At 44.6% G+C, this 23,988-nt stretch overlaps 1 protein-coding gene across 3 annotated transcripts; it reads left to right on the top strand.

Annotated features, from left to right (window-relative positions):
- The first annotated feature begins 456 nt into the window (after positions 1-456).
- LOC139801905 (hepatocyte nuclear factor 4-beta-like) lies at positions 457-22,554 on the top strand. Of its 3 annotated transcripts, XM_071756588.1 has the most exons (11): positions 457-1,051; positions 5,529-5,744; positions 6,054-6,225; positions 8,030-8,124; positions 14,203-14,309; positions 15,310-15,465; positions 15,952-16,039; positions 16,845-16,997; positions 18,715-18,951; positions 19,585-19,698; positions 20,751-22,554. In XM_071756588.1, the coding sequence occupies exons 1-11, from the start codon at positions 937-939 to the stop codon at positions 20,885-20,887; spliced, it is 1,590 nt and encodes a 529-aa protein (XP_071612689.1). In that variant the 5' UTR covers positions 457-936; the 3' UTR covers positions 20,888-22,554. The 3 variants fall into 3 exon arrangements, with proteins under 3 accessions (XP_071612689.1, XP_071612690.1, XP_071612691.1); XM_071756589.1 differs by lacking the exon at positions 5,529-5,744 and having other exon boundaries at positions 462-1,051; positions 6,021-6,225; XM_071756590.1 differs by lacking the exon at positions 5,529-5,744 and having other exon boundaries at positions 464-1,051.
- The last annotated feature ends 1,434 nt before the right edge of the window (positions 22,555-23,988 follow it).

Here is a 23,988-nt window from a genome sequence, read left to right as displayed (position 1 = left end):
TCCTGTGGGGAAAAACTGGAACTGTGTTTCTGCAATATGGTTCTTTCCCAGAAAAAACAAGCATGGGTCAGGGTGAAATGAACCACCACACATCTGCCACCCAGCCTGCCAGGGCCCTTCCAGCCTTTTCCATTTTCATCATTTGCCACCTCTTGAAACCTTCTTCCTTAACAACGAATTCCAGCCTCAGCTGAGCTCACTGGGAAATTCTGGGAGACTGGGGCTGCCTGGGGTCACGAGGGAGAAGACACAGGTGATGGGAACACTGGGTGGTGGATGGGACAAGTCATGGCCCTTCTGCCTTGGAGGCAGGGAGAGACCTTGGTGTAGAGGGCTGTAAGGAAGGGTCATTTCTCTCTTCCAGTGGTAACTGAAGGTGTGATCTGGTGTGCAGAACTGTTGGTGTCTCAGTGCTTGGCCATCTTCACCCAACGGGGACACTGATTTGTTGTTCACCAGCTTCCAGTGCCATCATTTGGCCTTCTCCCAGTGGTAGCCAAAGAAGGTGACACCTGCACGGGTGTTTCTTGGTGTCACCACCATGTTGCCCTCCTGGCAGAGAACTCCAACACCTCCCCACAGCCTTTTTCAAAATGTTTGCACGGGGATGGCCATAAAACCGGGCTGGATTGACCCCAAGATGCAATCCAAGTCGTTGGAGTCTGGGCCTTATCTAGCTCATGTTATCAGGAGCCAGGGAGCACAGATGCACCCCGGGAAGGGAGGGGACGGCGCCGGCGCGAGGGAACGGCTCCGTCCCTCCTGTCCTGGCACGGGGAGGGGACAGTGGGCAGAGCTGGGTCATGATTTGTTGATGTGAGGACCTGGGTGTCTCTCTTTGCAAAGGAAACCTTGGCCGTGATTGACAGCGGGGCCAGTTGGGTTTTGGTTTGTTTTTTTTTTTTTTTGCCTCTTCCCTTGCTGTTGACAGTAATAATGAAGCTTTGTCAGCCCATCATGGACATGGATATGCCTGATTATGTTGACTCCTTGGATTCCTCTTACACCATGCTGGAATTTGACAACCTTCGGGTGCTCCCCAATAACCCAGGTGAGCTTTCTGTTTGCTGCCTCTTGAATAACCCCCTCCACTGCCTTCTCCGAGGAAAGGCGGGTAGGAGGTGTGGGGCAAAGGGTGGAAGGGGTAATGTTTAAGCAGCTGACCTGTCAACTTCTGTTGCATCTGTGGTTGTGTTTGGGCTGAAACAGGACCCCTTCATTTGCTGGTCCTATTTTGAGTTGTATTTTTCCTTCGTGGGCTGAGCATCGGGTCTCGAAGAGCCCGCAAGGTATTGTAAATGTTGGGAGAGCTCCTCGTGGTGCCCCATGGGTTTGTCCCCCTGGGTGACTTATGAGTTGTTAATACCAGTATTTCTTCCTTAAAATGTGTGTTCCGTTCCCTTATATGACTTATTCATATTTAGATTGTGAAGAAATACCTAAATTGTTATTAGCCTTATTTTATTTTATTTTTTTCTGGCTACCAACGTGGTCGTAAAGCCTTTACAGAGCACAAAGAACTTGGCCGTGAGGGGTGTGTGTTTGCATGCAAAGATTTCTGCTTTGTTCACAGAAATACAGCCTGATATTTATGTTCTGAGTGGTCAAAAGTAAAGTGAACTTGTCTGTGATTAGCTGCTCACTGTGCAAAAAATAAGGAGCATTTTAGTCATATAGCATGAAACCAATAATGTAACCAAATGGGACTCCAACCTCAGCAAAGCTCTTAGAGAGTTCTGGCAGCTTTCATTAATTTGTTAAGAAACTCAGTGAAATTAAGATGGGATTTCCAGGGTCTCACATTTGCTCCTTAGCTGTCTCATAAAAAAAAATTCAGCATTTCAGTCATGCTATCATACAATATGGAATGATTGGATTTATCACTGTGGGACATGGAGGAGTATCAGGAGGAAAATGAAGTTTAAAGGCCCAAATAAATTTGAATTTAAAGTTGACTTCAAGAAAAGCTCTATCTTAATAAAGGATCTTCAATTTTTAAAATTTTTTTAATTATATTTTTTTTTCACCAGCTCCAGATAGACTGCATCTTATTTCTTATTCTTTCCAAATGATTTCCCCCCTACTCCAGAAATGTTATTTAATGCTGATGTTTCTCTTGGTTGTTTGCTGCTGGACAACTTTTTACTTTTTAAGAGTGGTATAAATTTCCTCAGAATTCAATAATATTTTGAAAATTAACTACCAAACCCTCTGTTGTTTCCTACAGTGGAACTGACAGGTTGGGTTTTTTCTGAAGTTTATCTAGATTGGTATTGTGTTATTTGTCTACCTGTTAATGAGTAACCACTTCTCTCAGGAACCTGCTGTTTTGAAATTAGCTTGTTTGTCTTGGGTAAGTGTCCTCTTCTACAGTTTGTAAAAATAACTGCAAAAAAAAGACCTGAAATGTCCATGCCTGGAAAAATATTGCTAACCAGCTGAGTTCTCAAAATAAGAGTTCACGCGGGTACTCTGTAGGTTTAGAAGTATCTTAAATTGTTAGAGTCAAGAAATAATCTCATATTAGGTATTTTAAAAAATATACTAGCTTGTTTTAAGCCATATCTCTCTTATTATACAAGATTTGTCTGTATTATTTCCTCTGCTAAATCAAATGGCAATTTTGCCCTCTATAAAGACAGACAGGAAGGGATACAATCTTTATTTGAGTCGACTCAGGACTGTTTCTTAAATGCCAAACAATTATAAAACTGACTGTTCAAATATTTTAAAATAAGGTCATGCTTTCTTGAAACCAACTGTTTCCTTCTTTGGACTCTTATTTCACCCAAATTTTGGGTGGATTAGCACTTCTGGTGCTAAGCTTTCTGCTTTGGAAAGCTGCTGAAGTTTTGAGATTTGCCTAGATAGGTGTTTTGGATTTTCTCCCTTGAAGGAATCCAGCATTTGCCAAATATTTGGAGATTAGTTCAAAATAAAGAATAGAATCCATTATGGGAGAGGAGGAGGAGTATAAAAAATGACCTGTTTTTAATAGAAAGGACAGCAAAAGGATACCAGTGAAATCACTGCTAATCCTTTCTTTCTACAACGTGCACCGCAAGTGCAGAAATTTTCCCATTTGGTACAAACTTCTTTTCTTTCCTTAGCATCACAAAACAGATTCTCACTTGGGTTTTATGTGCTGTTGATGTCCACTTCCTCAGGCTCTTGTCAGAGTTGACATTGTGCTGAAAATTATTGAAGTATCAGATGAATTCTTTAGCCAAGCATTGCCGGGCACTTTCTCCCACGGCCGTACTCCTTTTCCTTTCTCAGCACCCAAACATCATCACCCTGATCCTTGGAACTTTGGCACCTGGTTGACAAAACACCTTCCCAGCCCTGTCTGCCCCACTTCAGACCATGAAAAAGCCATCAAAGATATTTTTTTATGGTGCCTGACCGTCCTTCAGGCTGCACGTGAGGAGCTGTGGCCTTTTTTTGGCTGGCCTCTTTGTCATTGGTACTGTAGGATTTGGAAACACAAAATCAAAGCTCTGTTTGGTTTTTTTTCTCAAAAACTCCCCCTCTATTTGCTCAAAGCTGAGGTAGAAAGCCACTGACCTGCACATGGCCAGGGCTTCAGTGTCAGCCCCCACCCAGCCCTATGTTTGTATGCAGAGGTTTTGCAACGCTGGCTTTGGCCACCAAGTTTGAATGTGTGTGCATGCCCTAAAACCCACAATTCTGACCTCTTTCTGTCTCAGCACGTGTAATCCAGGGATTTGTAAGCTGGAAAATGATGTGCACCAAGACTGGCTTGGGTTTCTGGCTAGACTAGAGAAGAAGCCATGAATGACAAGGTAATTCCCTTGTACAATATGCTTCTAGAAGAAGCCAATGATAGAACTGAAAAAAAAAAGAAGCAAAGAAGTCTGCAGTGGACAGGAATCCTGTAAAGCTCCAGCTCTGAATGGAAACCACAGCATCCTCACTGAAATCAGGCAGTTTGTAGTGTCCAGTCTGAACTCTTAGATATAACTCATAAAGGTGGTTGAAACTTCAGATTTTTCTAGCCATGAATGTCCAGAACAATCCTAGCAAGGAGTCTGGCCCCAGCCTTGGATGTTCAGCTCAGCCTGGGATCCACACAATGTCAAGCAAAGAGACAATTGACCTTCTTAGCTTTTTTTTTTTATTATTTTTTTTTATTATTTTTTTTTTTTAATGTAATTTTTTAAAATGCACATTTGGTGTGTTTATGGTCATGTGTTCCTTCAAAAACAAGTAGGTGGAGCAACAGGAATATTCTAGTACATTTAATACTGAATTATCAAGAAAATCAAACTAGGAATCAATGTTAAAAAAACCAAAAAAAAAAAAACTGGAAAATAATGCAAATTGCCACTGAGCACCTCTGATGCAGACAATGTTCCCAAAGGATCCAAGTGTCACTACCAAATGTCAGAGCTGGGAGCATCTTACATGGATTTTAGGATTAGGTAAATCTTAGTTCCTGTCATTATGACATAAGAATGGTTTTGATGCTCTCATTCTTTCTTCTTATGTTGCTCCTATGATTTATTCATCCAAACACTAGAAAGTGAAATATAGATCAAAAATTAGTTTTTAAGGGGGAAAGGAACTCTGACCTTTGCATCTCTGAAGTACCAAAAATGTCTTAGTCTTCACCTTAGCTAAAAAACTTCCCAGTTTTTGAAAAACTAAAGCTTTATTGGCTTTTTTTTTCTTCTTCTTTTTTTGGCTTTTGGTTACAATGTTCGTGACATAGCAAATATTTTCACTCTAAACTTTTGATGTGTTTTCCTACACAAAAATAGCCTTCTCTTTCTCCCTGTACACACACATGTTGTGTGTGGATTACCCAAAGGTATTTTTATCCATTATGCATCAGAAAACTTTCTCTAAACTCTTCAGGTCAGATGCCAGTTCCTCCCCTTTGAATAATTTGCTGTAAGATTTGTCACTGCTCAGTCCAGCAGCAGCTGAGCTTTCCCTGCCACCACAGGATGCTCACCAGAGCATTGGATGGGCTCCCCTGGAGCAAAGAACTTGCTCCCAGAGGTGTGATAAATTCATAAAAAATTCATAAAACCATCCTGCAATGAGTGCCTGGGTCAGGACAGGCTCCACAAACATTCCTGCTCTGGGTGAGATGTAAACACTGTCATCTGCCTCTTCTCAAATGTCTCCTTTTTTTTTTTTTCGCTTTTCTTTTTTTTTTTTTTTTTTTTCTCTGCCCCAAGCTGTGCCTCAAATTAGGAGGGGTTAAGAGGGCAGTGAGTCTGGTGGTTAAGGCCAAGGGAGAAGTTTGAAGGGGAGTTTTCAGCAATGTATACACAGGCCAGGCAGGGGCTGAGCTATTCCTGCCCCAAATGAGGGGGTGCAAACAGAGGCCGTGACAGGGGGCATTCATCTGACCTAATTTTAGGTCCTTAATTTAGAAGGGACCCCTCTGTTGCTTCCCAGGGGAAAGCAATGAGCCTCTTCAGAGAGCAATTTGGAGCTGGAACCAGATTTAGGACTAAAGTGACCCTGTGGGAGCTGCTGTCTGTGTCTTCCAGCTGCAGGGGAGTTCTCCAGAGGAGCCTTTTGTCTCCAACACCTCCATCATCTGCATGATGTAGCTCATCCTTCCTGCTTCTGCTGTTTCACCTCTGCTTTCTACTTATTGAGGGTAATGATGTTCTCTCCACTGTCCTCTCTGGCACCAGTTTTGAACCACATTTTCCACGTGTCTAACTGGGGAGGTGGCTCCCCATCCCTCATCTCACCTCCAGGTTGGGTTTCTCTGCATCTGTCAAGAAAAATAGGGGTAATTGTTCAATTCTCATGAGCACATTGGGTGATGCAGCTTGAAATCTGTTCACTGAAGCAAAGGAAAGAAACCAGCAAGCTGAGGAGAACATGACCATCAATCTGGAAGCTTTAACCAGCAAAACACACACATCCCATGCACCCACCCATGCGTGGGGCTGGGTCAGCGCCTGCTTCGCTTTAAAAAAAAAACCAAAACCCCACGCTTTGTTCTCAGATGATTTTGGTTTCCATCACAGAGAGCTCAAATGGTCCCTGTTCTCTGCCCACAGAGACCATCACAGCTGAAGCAGCAGCCCCCAGCCTGCTCCCTAATGGCATTTCTTCCCTCTGCTCCATCTGTGGGGACCGAGCCACCGGCAAACACTACGGAGCATCCAGCTGTGATGGCTGCAAAGGCTTCTTCAGGAGGAGTGTCCGCAAGAACCACGTCTATTCCTGCAGGTACCTCCCCCCTCTGCAGTCATTAAATGCAATTTTTAACTTGGATTTGAGACCAGGTTGCACCACGGGGTCCCTGTCCCAAATGTTTGGATTTCCATGCCTTGAGTTCTGGTGGGGATGCCGCTGGTTTGGTGGCTGGCTGGAAGACAGGGAGCTAAGGAGTGAGCTGTGTCCTGGCTCATCTTTGGAGCTTGAGACTATTTTGTGACACTGAGCATTTCACGAGTTCACCATCAGTGTTTTCCCCATGGGAAACTCATGGACCTGAGGTTTGCCTGGGGTGGGTACCATAATCTTAACACGGCCCAGCAAAGGAAAGCCAAGGTGGCAAAGGACCAAAGCTCCAGAAGTTTCATCTCAAGCTCAGTGTTTCTTGGTTTTCCCAGTCAAAAGTAACAAGCATCCAAGAACCTGCCATTTCTGAAGCCTCCACCTCCCTCAGATTGTCTCCTTTTTTGTTTTGAAATCACTACTAAACTGTGTACACTGGCATATCACTGGTGATTTTACAGTCATTCTGAGAACCTGCTATGGACCAGGGATGATTCACATCCACTTTGGCACACAGGTATTCACTTGAGAGAATTTTTTTATGAGGAGGAGGCTATAAAATATACAGCAGCTATCAGCTGACCTTAGAAAAATGGTTTATTTTTGCACAGGAGGAAGAGAGACAAAAAGTCCCTGAATACACTCAGCCCTTTATCTCTAATTAAAACCTGGAAGTTTTCTTTCTGTTCCAGAGCACTGAAGGGTGTTCCAAATTTTTTCAATGCCAGTCATCACGTTTGTTCAAAATGCTCCTGGAGTTCTTATCACCTCAGGACACAGCAGCCATGAAAGGCACCTGGGGTGACAGCAGTGTCCACCCAACTGGTGCCCATCCCAGGAACTGTGGGATCCCCACGGGAGGAGGCAACAGCTACTGCTGATTTCTTTGAAATTTTGGCTCCCAGTTCCCTGGGAGCGGAGTTGTTGCCCCTCCCCATGAATCTCTGTGATATTTGGCAGCCCAGGGAAGATCCACAGCATCGAAGCCAAGGAAATAGCAAATGTTTGCTTGTCTGCAGAGCCTTATTTGGTGAGCAGCACTGTCTCTGGCCCAACTTGGAGCTCTGCTGTTTAGCACAGACGTGAATTCCTTGGAAACTCTTTGGCCCTTTGTACCTTTGGCTTTTTGCCAGCCTGGGAAAGTGCCTCAGCTTTTACAACCTGATGCTGGTCCCAGAGCAACCCACGCCATCTCCTCTCTGTGGGACAGGTTCTTCTTCCATCACTTCACCCACTGTGGCAAGAGCTGCCAAGTCTCCGTGGGCCACCCCTTGAACAGCACTGAGGTTCCTAAATCCCACATTGGAAGGGATAAAAATTAGGAGGCCACGTGCCCCAGAACTAAGACACAAAAGCTCTCGTGGTCCGTGGTGTAATTACTCTGCACAAAGCAGGGTTAACAAGCTGGATCCACCAAGCCCCAAAACCAAACACCCAACAGTGGTTGGAAAGTGGGATGTGGAGCTCCTCCACTGGCAGGCATCAGCACAGCTTGAGTCACAGGCAGACTTTCACAGCCAAAACCATCACAATCCTCTCCGGGTGGGTGGTCTGAAATCACTTTGCTCCTCCTTGGCAGGAGCAGCAATGCAGAAGATGAGGAGGTGGTTGAAGTCAATGTTGATTTAAGCCATTTCTTTCAAACCTTTGACAGGCAATGTGGAGCTCATGGAGGACTTGGGGCTGCTCAGGGTAGAGGGGGGTGCAGATGCCAAGGTGGTTGCTCTGTCTTTTATCTCCTGTCTCCTCCCAGGTTCAGCCGACAGTGTGTGATAGACAAAGACAAGAGGAACCAGTGCAGGTACTGCAGGCTGAAGAAATGCTTCAGAGCTGGCATGAAGAAGGAAGGTGGGTGCAAAGAGAGATTCCAAGGCTGCCTCCTGCTCTCTCTGGCCCTGCTTCCTGCATGGAGGAGGGCAGTGGCAGCCCTGGCCCAGAGAGGAGGATGCTCATGTGTCACAGGGAGATGCTTCTGAGTCTGAAAGCCCCTTTTAGTATCTTATCAGATGGGAATTTCCATTACAGCCATCCTGGGAGGTGGGTCTCTTCAGGATAGTTTTATATTGGGAAAGGGATGGGCTTCCTCAGGGTTTATTTAACCTCTAATTATTTCATGATTCCCTTGCTACATACCTGCTCGTGTGATTCCTAATCCCCCCAGGGAGGCTCTGCCATCCTCAATCTCATCAATGCCAAAAGCTGAGTACTACAGAGGGATATTTGGTGGGACTTGGTGCAACCCTTAGGGCAGGGTGCATCCCCCACACCATTTCTTATGGTGTGAGAGCTGCCAGATGCAGATGGTTCCTGTGTCCCCAGAGCTGGGACTTGAGTCAATCAAACCCTTTGGCATCACCATCCTCATGGTGGGTGTAGCATCATTTGGAGCAAGCATTAGCAGTGGCTTTGAAGGGTCAATCCATTTCTAGCTGGTGCCTTTTGCTGCTTTTTATGTTGATTTCTGTATTAAGAGGCAGGGGGAATGCTGTTGGGTACCAATCACCATCAGGATGTGCCTTTCCAATGGGCTAAACAAAATACTAAATGTTACAGTACTTAATGTGAAGCAGGAGAAAAAAACCCACTCCTGCTAACTGAGGCCTTAATTCCTAACAAGCAGCTTCCCTGAGGATCTGTCACAGCATTTCTGAGCTCTGATTATTCAGTGTTTGCATAGTGGTGGAACATGGGTGATGCTTTTGATTTACTCCAAGCTTTCTGGGCAGAGACTTTCTTTGTACTCTGAGTACTTGACCACCCCACCACAGATCACAGATCCCCACGATGTGCAGGTGTTTGGCTGATGGTTTCAGCCCTCTTCACCCAGCTAAAGGGTGAGGGAGCTAGAAAGAAACTTGAGAGCTTCTCTCCACACCACTGAGTTAAAGACCCCTTACTGCAACCAGAGGGAAATCTGTCACTGATTTCTGGTAATTCATAAGATGAAAGTGAGGAAAAAAAACCTTTCCAGCCTTCTGACTACATATTTTCCTGGAGAACAAGGGTGTCCTGCAATCTGGCATAGGTTGTGGATGTAAGAAAAATGCATGCTGGTTTAATTTAGGAGAAACTGAAGAAATAGAATGGATGGGGAAAAAAAGAGCCCTCAAAGTAGTTAAGGGCAAACCAAAGCCAGTTCTAGTTGGAGATGGAGGCAATGCCAATGTACCAAGTCCCATAGCTTGAAATCTGGTTATCAGCTCCATTCTTTGAGTTGAAGCACAATTATTATTGGTTTTATGATGAACATTATAAACCTTGGTTCACCTCTTCATTATTGATGGGGACTTGGGGATGACTCATGGCAACTTCCACATAGTCACATTCCTTGAAACATTTTGATGAGCAAAGAGTCAGGTTGTGTGCTCACAAACTCCTCATGTGTCTGGTAAGGAAGATTTTTAAAGCACCTTGAGCAACTGCTTTGCAGAAATTACCTTAGCTAACCAGAGCTATATCCAAAGCCTGTGTGCAGGGCCGTGAAAGAAACTTTCTTGCACAATTGTGTGCACAAAAAGAACACGGTTATTTGCTTTAGGGTGGTTCTAGATTAATATTAAACAGCATTGCAAAGGGAACAAGAGAAGCCATCATTTGGGTCAAAGCAGTGTGAGAATGATACCAATATTAGTTATATTACAATAATAACAGTATTAAATAATTTTTTTCTTCCTTGCACTGGTCCACATTGGGAGACCACAGGTGTGACATCCACAGTCAGTGTGTCCAATTGTCCCTGCACTGGCACACAAGAATTTGAAGCTCTCTTGCTCTTGGCTCACCACTTCTCAGCCAGCCCATATAATAGGAATCAGACTTTCCAGGGTGTGGTAATAGCTTTCTTTATTCACAGGAGAAGGAAAGAAGCTGGAAATGATCCTTTTCCCAGCCTGCCTGTGACAATACACCTGGGATGGGGTTGGCAGGGTTGTCACCCTCACATATTACCCACTGCTGACATCCCACTGACCCACAGCTTGACTGCTGTGTGTGCAGGATCAGAAAAACTTGGTTTTCCCCACCATAATTAACTGATAAACTGGTATTTTAGATCTAGAGTGATTTGTTTCCAATATTCCTGTGCTGTATGACATGATGTGGCCTATTTGGTTTATATTTACCTGTGGTGTAGGTGCCTGGCTGAGGGTCTGAGCATGGCTGGTCCTGGGAGCACAGTGTAGTTGGGCTATAGGTTCACTCTGGGCTTGGAGCAGCGGGGCAGAAGCTGCTGAGAAAAGCATCAGTAGAGTCCTTTAGATGGTTTGTAGACTCTGCATTTGATCCTGCACTCAGAAGGACCAGGAATGTCCCTCCCATGAGCCCCACGTCTCCAGCATTGTGCGTTGAGATGGAATCCAGGTTCCATTGGCACCAGCAAGAAGAAGAAAGGGCCAAAACTTGGGTCTTGTTGGAACCCCAGTCCCCAGATTTCCTAGAAATTAGCTCATTTAGACCCAATTACATTTTTGGTATCGAGAATTCACTTTGATGACTACAAGTAAACAATCATTGACGTTGAGATGAGGGGAGAGGAAAAGGCATTCTTGAGCACAAACCCCAGATCATCTTCTGAAACACCACCATGGTCAGGATTTTAAATTTTTTTACAGGAGATTCACTACTTTATTCTTATTTTATGGTTAAGGCTGGTACTGTACTGCATGGTGGTCTGAGTGTTTTGGAGGCCTTCTGGTTATTCTCTCTGATTTTTTCTCCTTGCATAGGGGAAGGTTTGATCTCTGTTTGATTTCTGTTTGATTTGGAAGGTTTGATTTCTGTTTTTTGCACAATCCTACTGGGCAGGTTTTTGGTCACTTCAGCATCAGTGAATGAAGAGTGCACCAGATACTATTTTTAGTATCTTACTGAGATCATGTTTAACCTTGACTAAGTTATCAGGGTGTGATTTTTTTTATTTGAAGTGAGCCAGGTCATCTACTCACATGGACTGAGTATCTGAAAACTTGGAAATCTTTTGAAATATCAGCACTGTGCTGTCAGCATTCAGTTTGCTGGTGGAAAAAAAACCAAACAAACCCAAAAGGGTTAATATTTAACATCCCATCCCCTTTAAGGTAACTTATGAGTGTACATGAACTCCTTTAGTTTTACACAGAACTAAACAGAATTGTTGGATTACCTATGGCCACAACACAGTGGGAGGATTTGAGGGTATTTTTGTTGTTTATTTTTGTTGACTTGGACAGGTTTATAGGACAGTTTATATGAGTGTTTCACAGGACCTTTATCTGGTTTCATACCTTTTGTTTACAAATCTCTTCTGCCAGCTTTCAGAAAGCTGAGATTGCAGGTCAGTGCAAAGATGGGTGGAAAAGTTAAAGGATCTTCCCCACTTTGTGACAGTCATAAATCAGGCCTGTGAAATTGGGATTTATTTGCCAATAAAATATATCACACCTATAAAATTGGAGGTACCTTGGGGAAAAATAATTTGTGCATATAAATTAATCAGGCAGCAGAAGGGGAGACAGAAACAGAGCTGGTGCATGCTGGCACTGTGCTGGGGCACTTGCACTTCTCTCCTCCTGCTCTCTCTTTATGTAATTTCTTAATACATTTTTCAACTCCACTGGCATTAAATGAGGATGTTTTTAGTGGAATATTAATTAGAAATGGTCACTCCCATGCAAGCAGGGCTTTAACCTCCTAAATTGCCACGGAAAGTCATGGGTTAGCTGCTGTTCCCTTCCAATCAATGCCTGTGCCTGTAGTTATTGGGCTCCCTGGAGGTTCCTCATCAGTAGCTCTGCACCTATGTGGCAAAGCAGCAAGGACAAAATGTTTGGGAAACAGGGGTTTGTTGCAATCCCACAAACACACCACTGTTTGCTCAAGAGCTGCCCTGCTCGCTCTGCATCCTGCCTGCTCGCCGGCATCCTTGATGTGCTCCTGGCAGAAGGGCTCAGGCTTCCTCTGGCTAACACAGCCCCTCCAACGGGCTCCTCGACGTCAGAGGGGGAATATTTTTGGTTTCCCACCCACTTCCCACAGTCAGGACATGGCCTAGCAGTGGACAATTCCCAGGAGGCCCTCTCTGCCCATCACGGGGCTCGTTCCCGTTGACGTCTCCTCGTGCGAGGCTGCCGGGACCCTTCCCGGCATTTATTGGCTTTGGGAACTGGAACAGTGAGCAGAGAACAGGCTTAGAGACATCAAATGAGTGAGCAAAGCTTTTGCCAGGCATCTACTGGAAATAGCAGTCCCTGGGGGACGGTGGGATCCTGCCCTGGGATTTTACTCCTCCCTGCAAATTTGTTGAGCTTTATCGAGTGCAAAGCTAAGATCCGAGTACCCTCAGTTCCACCACACCCCCTCGAGCCTCCCCATGAGTGACCTAACCCTTCCCTTCCCTTTTACAAGCACAATAAATATAGCAATATAATTACCACACAGTAATAGATTAATTGTGTGGCAGGTAAAACATTAACTCCCTTCTGTATCTGATTCCATCACATCTTGGGGACTTGCAGCGATAACACCCAAATCACCTTGAAAAAATCAGTCTGTGCCATCCATTTACACTTGAAGATTGAGCTTATCAAAGCATGAGGGAAGCACTGAAATATGTGCTATAAAAGGACTGGGGAGACACAACAGGCTGAGGCTTCCTAAAGGAGTCTGTCAGCAGGGACTAGGACCAGGATTTTAGGTAGGACTTGCCTAAAACGTGTGACTCGGTTGGGAAGGTAAAATTTGTACCTTTCCCTGTAAAGGGGCAAAAAGAGACCCATCACATCCAGAGAAGTAGGTGGGGGGGCAGCTGATATGAAACCAGATAGATATGAAACCCCATAGATAATTGGATGGGGACTTTCCAAAGGTGTTAGCAGTGACATGGATTCAGGCAGGCTGGTTTCTAGTGCTGGATGCTCATGCTCCTCTTTCAGGTGTTCCAAAAGAAAGCTGTGAAGGGTTAATCTGTTCTGAAGATCAGTCATAGGTTAGGGTTCCTCTTCCCATCTTCACCTTTAAACTGGTGGGGATCCGAGCAGCCTTTTCCATCACCTTTTCCTATGCTCTGGGGAATGTGTTCTACTGTCTGTGGCCTCAAGTTGCACCAGGGGAGGTTTAGATTGGATGTTGGGAAGGATGTCCCCACTGGAAGGGTTGTCAGACATTGGAATGGGCTGCCCAGGGTAGGGAAGAATTGCCATCCCTGGAGGTATTTAAGACTTGGTGCAACCTCAAGAGCATCCTGCTGTAGCCAGAGCTCAGGTGAGGTGTCCTCAGTGTAGAAATGACAAAAAGGGCATTAGAGGCCAGAAGCCCATCGGAGTGGGTACATTGCCTTGTGAAAAGGGTCGACAGCAAATCCCCAAACACCCCCAAGCTGCATCAACCCCACTGGGACCAGCTAACATCCCCTAACTGGCCTAATGGCCTTGTCTCCCTCCATTGCTCCTGTGCTTGGTCCTCTCCCTCTCAGGTGGCCTTTTCCCCTACCCCAGGACCTGCTTTGAATCACAGAATCACTGACAGGGACCCTAAAATCCATCTCATTCCACACCCTCTGCCGTGGGCAGGGACACCTCCCACCAGCCCAGGGTGCTCCAAGCCCCATCCAACCTGGACTTGGACACTGCCAGGGATGGGGCAGCCACAGCTTCTCTGAGGACCTGTGCCAGGGTCTCACCACCCTCCCAGTGAAGAATTTCTTCCTGATACCTAATCTATACATCCCCTCTTCCAGTTTGAATCAATTACCCCATGTCCTATCGCTCCACACCCTTATAAGAAGTCCTTCCCCCACTTTCTTCTAAGCCCCTGTTTAATCCTATTCCAGCATCCAGGAAGAATTGAGGGTCTTGCAGGCAGAGAGGAGTGCTTGGGGACCACAAATACCAGCAGGCATTGGCTGTGGGAGAAGTTCCCTGGTGTCACCAGCCCTGCTCTCTCTCGTTGCAGCCGTGCAGAACGAGCGTGACCGGATCAGCATCCGCAGGAGCAGCTATGAGGACAATGGCTCACTCTCCATCAGTGTCCTCACCCAGGCTGAGGCCATGGCACAGCAGGTATCAGATGAGGGAAAAACCCTCCAAACTTCCCTCAGCTCTTCCACAGAGGGTTATAAACTTATTAAGCCAAGCAAGGGTGGTGGTTTGTTTTTTTTTTTTCCCTGCTCTTGCACAAAGCTGCAGGGAAGAAAATGCTTTTGAGATATCAAAAAGCAGGGATTAAAAAAATTTGGGTGTGTTATCGAGGCAAGGTGACCTGTCAAGGGGCAGATTTGGTTGTGGGAATTCCAAAGCTGAAATTCCAAGCCCTCTACCCCCAACCTGACAGGTGCTGCACCCCTAAAATCTCATTGCATTTCCTGCACTCTGTCCTGCCCAGGACATAACGTTCTTATCACAGTCAATGATGTATTTTTTTGTAACTTCTTTACCAGGGAAAAAACCCTAAAGATAATGAAATTGCTGGGCTTCAACTAACACCCATTTCTTTCTTATTTCGTGTTCCACACGAAATTTCTCCCTGTATGCCCTTTAAATTCTTATGCAAATATCATTTCTCCACTGAAACATCTGGTCCAGATGTTGCACAGTACATGCAGCAATGCATCCACTTCCTTTTCAAAAAGTACTGTTTTAACCTTTCCCTCCCCATTTAGAGATTGAAAAAGGGTGGTTTGTACCCCAGACAGGTTCATGGGGGAGGAAGGCAGGATGCTTTCCATGCTTTTGGCTGGCTTTAGTGATTGATGGGAAGCTGAGCCCCAGTGCTGCTGGCTGCTGCTAGAAACGGGAATATTAATCAGATTTTTTTTCCTGAGCCAGCCTGGAGACTGGGGAAGGAGGAGGAGGAGGGAGGGGTGTCTGTTGGGACCGAGCACCACCTCGTGGAAGCTTTTCCATGGGCAGTGTAAAAATAAATCTGCAAACACACCAGGGAGCACCTTCCCCGTGCCCTGATGAGGTTAATTCCTTCAGATAATTTATTTATCATAAATCCTTGCTCTCAAGGATGAAAAAAAGCACAGGTCCCAGACCACCTGGATTCTTTCTCTTTCAGTATTCATCGTTGAGTCCAGTGCACAGTGCAGATATTGCAATGAAGAAGGTGGCAACCATCAACGATGTGTGTGAGTCCATGAAACAGCAGCTTCTGGTGCTGGTTGAGTGGGCAAAATACATCCCAGCATTTTGTGAGCTCCCACTCGACGACCAGGTAAAATGGAAATGCCTCTTCCCTGGGAACACACCACCTTTGATAGGAATTCCCAGCTGGACATTTCAGCAGGAAAATCTGATGTTAACACATAGCTCACCCCATGCAGAGCAATAACCTAGCAGCAGAGGAAGAGTAATAGAGGATGCAGGATAGAGATAGAGGATTGGTTAAAGTTAGCCCAGTAGCCAAAATCCCCTGAAGTGTAATAGAGTTGGTGACTTCAGGATGCATGAGGACCCACTCAAAAAGGACTGATTTTCCCTTTATTTATTTCCCTTTATACCTGAGAGTTGGATATAAAAGCCATTTATTCCCTAAGAACTCAAGTTACTCAAGCCCCTCTTTCTCTTTCGTTCAAAACCAAGTTTTTTTTTATTTTTATTTATTTTTCTATTCATGTAGCCCTTCTGAAACATCACCATATACCTATCATTTCTGTCTCTTGGGTTTTCAAGCCTAATATCATTGCTTTCTCCTCTCCAGGTTGCCTTGCTCAGAGCCCACGCAGGGGAACATCTGCTCCTCGGGGTAGCCAAGAGATCCATACCCTACACTGATTTTCTGTTATTAGGTAAAAGTGGTGAAGTACCCTCCTGCTTTGAATAATTCACACACATGAGCCCTTGCTAAGTATCCTCTAATCCCCTCTGGGCCCCTGGGTAGGGTCTGCACAACTGGCTCAAGACTAAGTGCTTGGGAAGGTCTGTAAAATGTCAGCAAATTCACTGGGATTTTTCCAACTATGAAATTGGGGATGAGATAAAAAAAAAAACAACATTATTTGAATGGCATCTCACACTGCATGGCCTTGGTTTTTTTAGCTGAGATTTCCAGGACACAGGCAAGGAGGGATTTAGGTACCAGGGCTTAAAAAGTTAGCAGAAAGGGCTATTAAAAAATTTCAGTGCAAATAGGTATTTCCTTTTCAGATAGTTCTCTGTCACCAAAAAACAGGTGGGATTATTCTTGGAAAAATGAGAATACTCATTTTGTAAACCACGTACTAGAGAGGGAGGGAGAACTTGGGATTTTAAAACATAAAAAAATAATAAAGAAAAAACCCACACCAAAAATAAAGATGCAACACCAGGTGCAAACAGATGCTGGGCATTGCAGAGGGTTAAAGCAAAGCAGAAGGTGGAGCAAACTTTTTGTGCAGGGTGGGTGCATCCAAACGTGCAGCCAAGATAATTAAGGCCCAAAGAATGAGATCCAGGGCTTGGTTCTCAACTGAGAATCCAAGTGTGAAGCTGCACACTGGAAATCTGCTGCACAAGGGCACTGGGATTATCTGGCAATGTAACTTGGGGTAACTTGTAGATGGAACCATGTCTGTAGAATGCAAATCTGAGAGGGAATTTCTCTTGTTTCCCCAGGGAATGACTTCATCATCCCAATGCACTGTCCAGAACTGGAAATTGCTCGTGTGGCCACCAGAATCTTGGATGAGTTGGTGAAGCCCTTGAGGGACATCCAGATTGATGACAATGAGTATGCTTGCCTTAAAGCCATCATCTTCTTTGACCCAGGTGAGCTTCCTTCTTCCTTCCTGCTTGCCAAACATGAGGCTTGAAAAGGAGTTGGGGGTTCTTCCATCACCAGGAAAAACCCTTGGCAGCAGCTCTGGTTTCCCCTCTCCCTGCAATACTTAACAGTGCAGCAAGGACATGTAATGGGTAACCTGTTCCTGAACACTTAGCAATTTAGTAGTAACTCCAGCCAGAGTGATGTGCAAGGTTCTGTAGACCCTAGAGAAGTTTTTTGCTTCTTCTGTAGCTTGGCTTCAGGACAGCCCATCAGTCTGAAATGAAGGAGATAAAGACATGGATATCTGGACTGAATTATGCATAAGTGAAGTGAGTCAATCCAGCCAGAGCAGCAGCATGGAGCATCCATCAGAGCTGAGAAAGCAGCATTAAAAACCACAGAGAGCTGGGCTGCTGGGAGTACCCAGAAATACCAAGGATTTTGTTAATGGATCCTGCTGGCAGCCAGTGGTGACTGGGGCAGGGCTGATCCTCCCAGGGTGGGGAACTGGGAAACACCCAGAGGCAAATGAAAGCTTGTGTTGAACCTTTGCTGTGTTCTCATTCCACAAAGATGGGGAGTTCTGTCTCAGCCCAGGATCCCCCCAAAACACCCCTGTTTCTGTGAGCCCACAGAACCCCTTACTACAACCCTTGTGTCCCTTTGGTGTGCATTGCCCTGCAGCTTAGAGAGAGATGGAGGAACAATTCCAAGGCCAGAACAATGCCCTTTTTTCTTCCACATCAATTAGCACAGGGAAATTAGGGCAGCTTCCATTAGTTTGGGGTTTTTTTTTGCCACGTTTGCTGATTTGAAATCAAGATACAGGGGTTTTACAAACATCAGGAGCTTTGGCTTGCCAAAGAGCTTGCTGCAAACCTGAGTAAGGATCGAGTTGGTAAATTGAGTTTGACAAATTACCCTCTCAGCTGATCAGTATCTCAGGGAAGCTACAGATCAGTGTGACAGTGAGGTGCCATCATTTCATCTAAAAGGAAAAAGGGTGAAGCTCTACAGAAGGGAAATTTGTTCATGCTAATGAGCAGGCACATCTGTGGAGTTAAATAATTTGTTAACCACTTCATCTGGGCTCTTGGCATGATGGTCTCTGGAGTGTGGTGCTTCTGAATTCTTTGTACAGTGAAGGAAATGGATCAGTGAGCCCAAAATCTCAATTTTAGACTGCAGGAGAGATAGGAGTGGGAAGGTGTAAATCCCAGCACTTTGCCCTGCCCAGGGTGCACACCTGCTTGAGGATTAAGCAGGACTGGACAAGAGATCCATGAAAAATGGGTTGACCCCAGGTTAAAGACAAGTTGTCAAGACAGGGGGTGTTATTTGAATCAGATAGGAACCAGATTATTTAGTAGCAGTAGCTGGGACTTCTAGTTTTTAGGGGGAAATTCCAGGCACTTGGAAGAGCAAATACAGCTCAGCTCCTAAATCCTCTGTACTAGTGACACCAGCCAGAAGTATCCATCTGTAGCAAGCTCTTATTTTTCTTACTCATTCCCCTCAAACTCCCCTTCTGTCTCCCTGTTCCATGTGAGCTAGGGAATGATAGCACCCCAATGCTAATCTGCCAGAAAACTTGAAGACTCTGAGGAGGATCAGCACCGTTTCATCTTTTCCCCTCTACAGAGCCTGAGGGACAAGGCAACCCTTTTTTTTTTTAATGGTTAGTGGGCCAGGAATTAACTTCATTTTTACCTTTCCCAGACTGCAAAGGCCTGAGTGAGCCTGGGAAGGTGAAGAACATGCGTTTCCAGGTCCAGGTCAACCTAGAGGACTACATCAACGACCGGCAGTACGACTCCCGAGGCCGGTTCAGTGACATCCTCCTCCTCCTGCCCCCTCTTCAGAGCATCACCTGGCAGATGATAGAGCAAGTCCAGTTTGTAAAGCTTTTTGGTGTGGCCAGGATTGACAGCTTGCTGCAGGAGATGCTGCTGGGAGGTAGGAGCTCTGCTGAGAAAGGGCAGTGAGGTTGCACGGTTTCCAAGTTGTTACAGGGTTTGTGGCCTTCTCTGGAGGGGGTGTGGTAGAGAGAATTTGGTCTTGGGAGGAGGGAGGGGAAAGCTCAGGTAGAATTGTAGCTTGGACATGGGTCCTTCTCATTCCAGTCCAATCCCCAAGCCATTTATCTCTGAAAATCTGGCCCAGGATTAATTTTATAGAAATGGGTGCTTCGCACCAGGGGGGAACTTGAATTATAGGCAACCTATCAAACCAATGCAGTTTGCAAGAAAACAATGTTTGGGGTTTTTTTTGTTTGTTAGCAATATGCAAAAGTTATAACTATATTGCCAGCCCTGATAAGAGCAGGAATTGGGAGACAGCCAGAGGCAGAAGAACAGTGCAGTTGGACATTAGCTGAAAGCCCAGCAAGCTGGAGATGTTGTCCCTAGACAGAGAAGGGTTGAGAGACAGAGGACAGCTGGAGCAGAAAGGAAAGAAGGAAAGATGAGCCAGGACATTAACCCCATTAAGTCTCTAAAAAAAAACCAAAAAACCCAGAGATTTGGCTCAGAGCATCTGGCTTCTTGGTAACTCTGCAAAGAATGATGTCTTTTCCCACTTCCACTGCAGGAACAACCATTGATCTCCAGTACCAGTCAGGACCTCCCAACCTCAACCTGGAACCTCTGCCAGGCCACGTCATGCCAAGCAACATGAGCTCTGTGATTCACACTGCTCCAGACCGTATGTATCCATTTTGAATATATTTAAGGGACTTAATAGGAGCAGCCCTCAATAAGAAGACTTTTAGGTTTATTTATGTGCTGAAGGATTATGTTTGAATCAGAGTTCACAGCCCTCCTTGCTGAATCCTTTATTATGCAGCCTTGAAACACGTTTCCAAAAGAGAAGCAGGAATTGTCATGTAACAGCATGATCCAGGGGGACTTTGAGATGCCACTTTACAGCATGAGATGAAGAAAAATAAGAAAAAAAGAAATCCAGCTTGGTGACAGCAGATTTCTGTGAATGTAGGCAGTTCTGGGAAATACCACAAAGCAGCACACGCAGTTATTAGTGGCAAGAGTTTCCAAGCTGCAAATGCCTTGGTTGCTGTCAACCAGAACACAATATGACCTGGACACAAAACCATCTCCAACCACTCTGTAGGAAATAGCTACCTGGTCAGGCTTTTCTCTGCTGTAGTAGCAAGCTGACCATGTTATTGAGGAAAGAGAAGTAGAAGATGAGCTGCAATTTAGCAGCCACTGCTATGTGGTCATAGCACACACAGTCTTCTTCTCCCAGCTGCAATAAGCTACCTCTTGTAGCATGTTTTGCAATTTCTCAGCCACATAAATGTTGACATCTGGTATTTTAGCCTTTTATTTTTCTTATTATTATTTTTGCTTTGTTTTGGTTTGTTTGAGCCACCTTGAAGTATTTGAACTTCACCTTGAAGTGAGGGAGAGTAGAGAGATGCTGTGTTCTGTAAATGAGGCAGAGCTGAGCAGGTTGGAGTCCTCCAACAAGGAGAGGAAGGACTGAAAAGCAGCTGGGGGCATTTCCCAAGTGCAAACCACTGAGAGGAGTTAGTCCATGCTTCTCAGTCCTCATCACAAACCAGGAAGGAAGATTATGCCTGACAATGCCTGAATTCAGGCTGGATCCCCAAGCCCCAAGCTCCTGCTCCTTGCTTCCTAGGCTGGTTTGCTGCATCTCTGGGGACACTGCTCTATTGAACAATTTTCAGGTCCATGTTAATTCTCTATTTCTTGTCTCTCTCTCTTCCACAGCATCTCCTGAAACATCCCTTCCATCTCCTTCTACAAGCACAGGCAGTGAAGACTATAAACTAGGCTCTAGCGCAGGACCCAACGCCGTAGCACAGCTCTTGCCTCAGACAGTGATGCCCAAGCAGGAGATTTTATAGGGAGAGGTGGAAGGAGAAGCTGGGAGCAATGTGAATGAAAACTGGGCAGAAAGTGAAACAGGCCCCTTTCTTTTGCAGAGGCAAAGCACAGCAACCCCCTGCCTGCAGCATCGGTCGGGCACCCCATTTCCCGGCCAAGTTGACCACCAGGTCCCAGCAGACTTCAGCAGGAGCCTCACCAGGGGTCTTCCCACCACCAGCACCCTCCTTTCACAAGTGATTTATTTGGGTTAATGCTCTTTTCAGCAGCAGGACCAAGACTCGAAGCTCTTTGGGGCAGGGCTTCTGATTGCATTCACTCATCACCTCACTTGCTGTCACCGTGTCCCTTTTTAAAGCCTTTTGCCACCATCTGCATAAACCCAAAAGCCTTCCCTGGTAATTGTATTTGAATTATCAGCCTATTCCCACTAAAAGTTTAGTTACACTCCCTTTTCTCCTCCTGCCCATTAAGCTTTAGGAACAGCACCTCCATAATAAGCAGCATCTCCATAATAAGCAATGTTTTTTGATTCCACATGGGTGTGGAATCCACATAGCCCAGCATTTAATTGCTTGTCAGTTATTACTTGTGATCAGGAATGGTTATTTTTCCAAAATTTCCAGTATATCTGGAGTCCAGCTGGGAGTCAATGCATCATCTCCTTTGTGTGCATGCCTAAGGCAACTCCAGGACAGTAGCAAGGTGCTCTGCATCAGGCTGTGGCTGCTGATTCTGATAAAACCCAGAGAAAAAAATATTAGAAAAAAAAACCCACCTGTCAGGAAGCTCCAGGTGTTGATTTATCAAGTTACTGCTTTCTTTCTCCCCTCCTTTTACTGGGGAGAAGCAAATGAGGGATTAATGCAAAACTTAACCAGCAGTAGGTAACCAACTAATAAATATGTTAAAAGAATTTAAAGTTATCCCAATAGAGGACTATACAACCTCAAACTTTTCTTGAAGTGCAGTCAAGTGTCTTATGGTGTTGATTTTGCATAAATTGAACTTTATTAGAAAGCACTTATGGAAAACTTATCTGCACTGAAGTCCAGTGAGTTCCCTCGAGGGGCACAAGAGGCCGTGGTGAGCAGCAGGACACAAGAGTCTTAGTTCTGCTGCATCATATAAATCTCTTTTCCCCATGTGCATCCTCAAACACAGCAAAAATGAGATGGTTGGGGGTGCCCAGCCCTGACTTGGGGAGTTTTATTTCACTAATGCTTGGGGAGCATTTTGAGATCCTCAGATGGAGGATGCTATGGAAATGCAACCTTACTGCTGGGAAGAGAAGTTGGGATGAGCATCTGAACCTCACCAAAAAGGGGAATACTTTGCATTTCAGCTCTTAGGGAGAGATTTTAGAGCACAAGAGAGATCTGGAAACCACTGGAGGTTGAATTTCACTTTAGGGCACAGGGTTTTATTCTTCTACTGCCTGTGATGAACTTGTTCTGACATTATATGCTGATAACTTAAGACTTGAAAAGGTTGTATCTGGAAACCAGGTCCCACTGCAAGCATTCCTGCTGCCTGACAGATGCTCTCTGCTTACCAAACATTGCTTCCAGTTCCTCCATCATGTAGATTACATTACTTTTTCTATAAATTAAATGTACATTATACTCGTTAATGTTAAAAAAAATAAATAAATCTGTGAGGGAAATAAATTCCATATTATATTTCATATGGACAGTTTGCTTTTTTTTTTTTTCTTTTATTCAAAACCAAGTTTTCAAGTTTCTCTACTGATTTCTCTGATGCAAACACCTGAGGGATTTATTTTCCATAAAAAAGAATCACTTACAGCTGTGAAGAGACATGTAATTAAAAATCTAAGAGCTTATCTGATGGAAGAAAATAAAATTGCCCAGGAACAAGAAGATATCAGCCTCAGCCTCCAGGATTTAGCTAATCTGGTGAAGGCTTACAGCAAGAATTAACTGTCTTGCCAGTGGTCTGATTGAGGGCTGGAGTAGATTGATTGGAAAAATCTTTCTGGCTTCCTTATAGCAAAACCCCAAAGCAAAGAAATATTCAAAAAATATGCAAATATGCAAAAATATCTTGGAAGCAACTATTTGACTTGATTTCTGCTTTATTGGAATCATGAATTTGTTAATGAGAGGTGCTCAAAAGCATAATTTAAAAAGATTTTGGCTCTCTGGCAAGATCCCAGAACTGCTTTGCCAGAACAACATGGACTTCAGGTAATAAAGTCTTAATTCTCTCAAGGTTATCCATTTATTATCATTGAATCTAGATGTTATTTTAGCTTTATTCTGCACAATAGTAACAAGAGAAAGTGCAGAAGTTTCTCTGCTGTTATTAAGCAGCTGAGACTGTGATTGCTTTGGTGCCCACTGGCTCTTCTCCCATGTGTACTACAGGGTGATGCCCACTGCTGTAACAGAGCCAGGAAATGCTGCACAAGTTGAATTACAGGATTTCTCCAGAAAGAAATTTGGAACACACACACACACAAAAAGACTGAGGAAGTGACACAAGCAAAAATTAAAAAATAACCAATTAACATTCCCACATCCCTATTCAACCACAAAGTACACAGCATGAATCCAACTATTACTCTGTTTATAACTCATCCAGGACTGGTCAAGTTAATTTTAGTGTTATTAAAGAGATTCAAGAATCATTTGGCAGTCCAAATTCTGTCTTTCTAAACCTCCCAGGCCACTTTTCTTTCAGCAATAGCATTGAACACACCCACACATGAAGGCAGTGCCAAGAAAAAGAAGTGAGAAGAGTCAGAAACACAACACTCCCACGCAGGGTAGGCACAAAGAAGTCCACAAATGAATTCTCTGTTGCCACTGCAGCAGTCCAAGACTTCAGAAACACTTCATGAAACAACCTGACAGATCTACTAGAAGTGAAATGAGGCACCAGAAAGGAGATAAATTAGCAGAACCCATCTGCAGTGTCTGTTTCATTTGGAGAGTAAAGAAGCTCTTAAAAAAAATATGTAAATAAAGCACAGCCTAACTCTTGTGACACACAAATATAATCAAATCAGTAACCTGCTTAAAAATACAAGAAACAGAGGCACAAAAGTGCCATATTATACCCAGGGAAAGCACCAAAGAATTTGTGCAAATGGGAA

This window comes from Heliangelus exortis, chromosome 13 (genome assembly GCF_036169615.1).
Source record: "Heliangelus exortis chromosome 13, bHelExo1.hap1, whole genome shotgun sequence".
In the NCBI taxonomy this organism is placed as follows: Eukaryota; Metazoa; Chordata; class Aves; order Apodiformes; family Trochilidae; genus Heliangelus; species Heliangelus exortis.
Note: the sequence above shows the minus strand (reverse complement) of the source record. Positions and strands in the feature narration are given on the sequence as shown.

Coding starts and splice junctions, on each gene's coding strand:
- LOC139801905 (XM_071756588.1), top strand. CDS start 937: ATGAAGCTTTGTCAGCCCATCATGGACATGGATATGCCTGATTATGTT. Junction 1,052..5,528: donor GGTGCTCCCCAATAACCCAG/GTGAGCTTTCTG, acceptor TGTGTCTTCCAG/CTGCAGGGGAGTTCTCCAGA. Junction 8,125..14,202: donor AGCTGGCATGAAGAAGGAAG/GTGGGTGCAAAG, acceptor CTCTCGTTGCAG/CCGTGCAGAACGAGCGTGAC.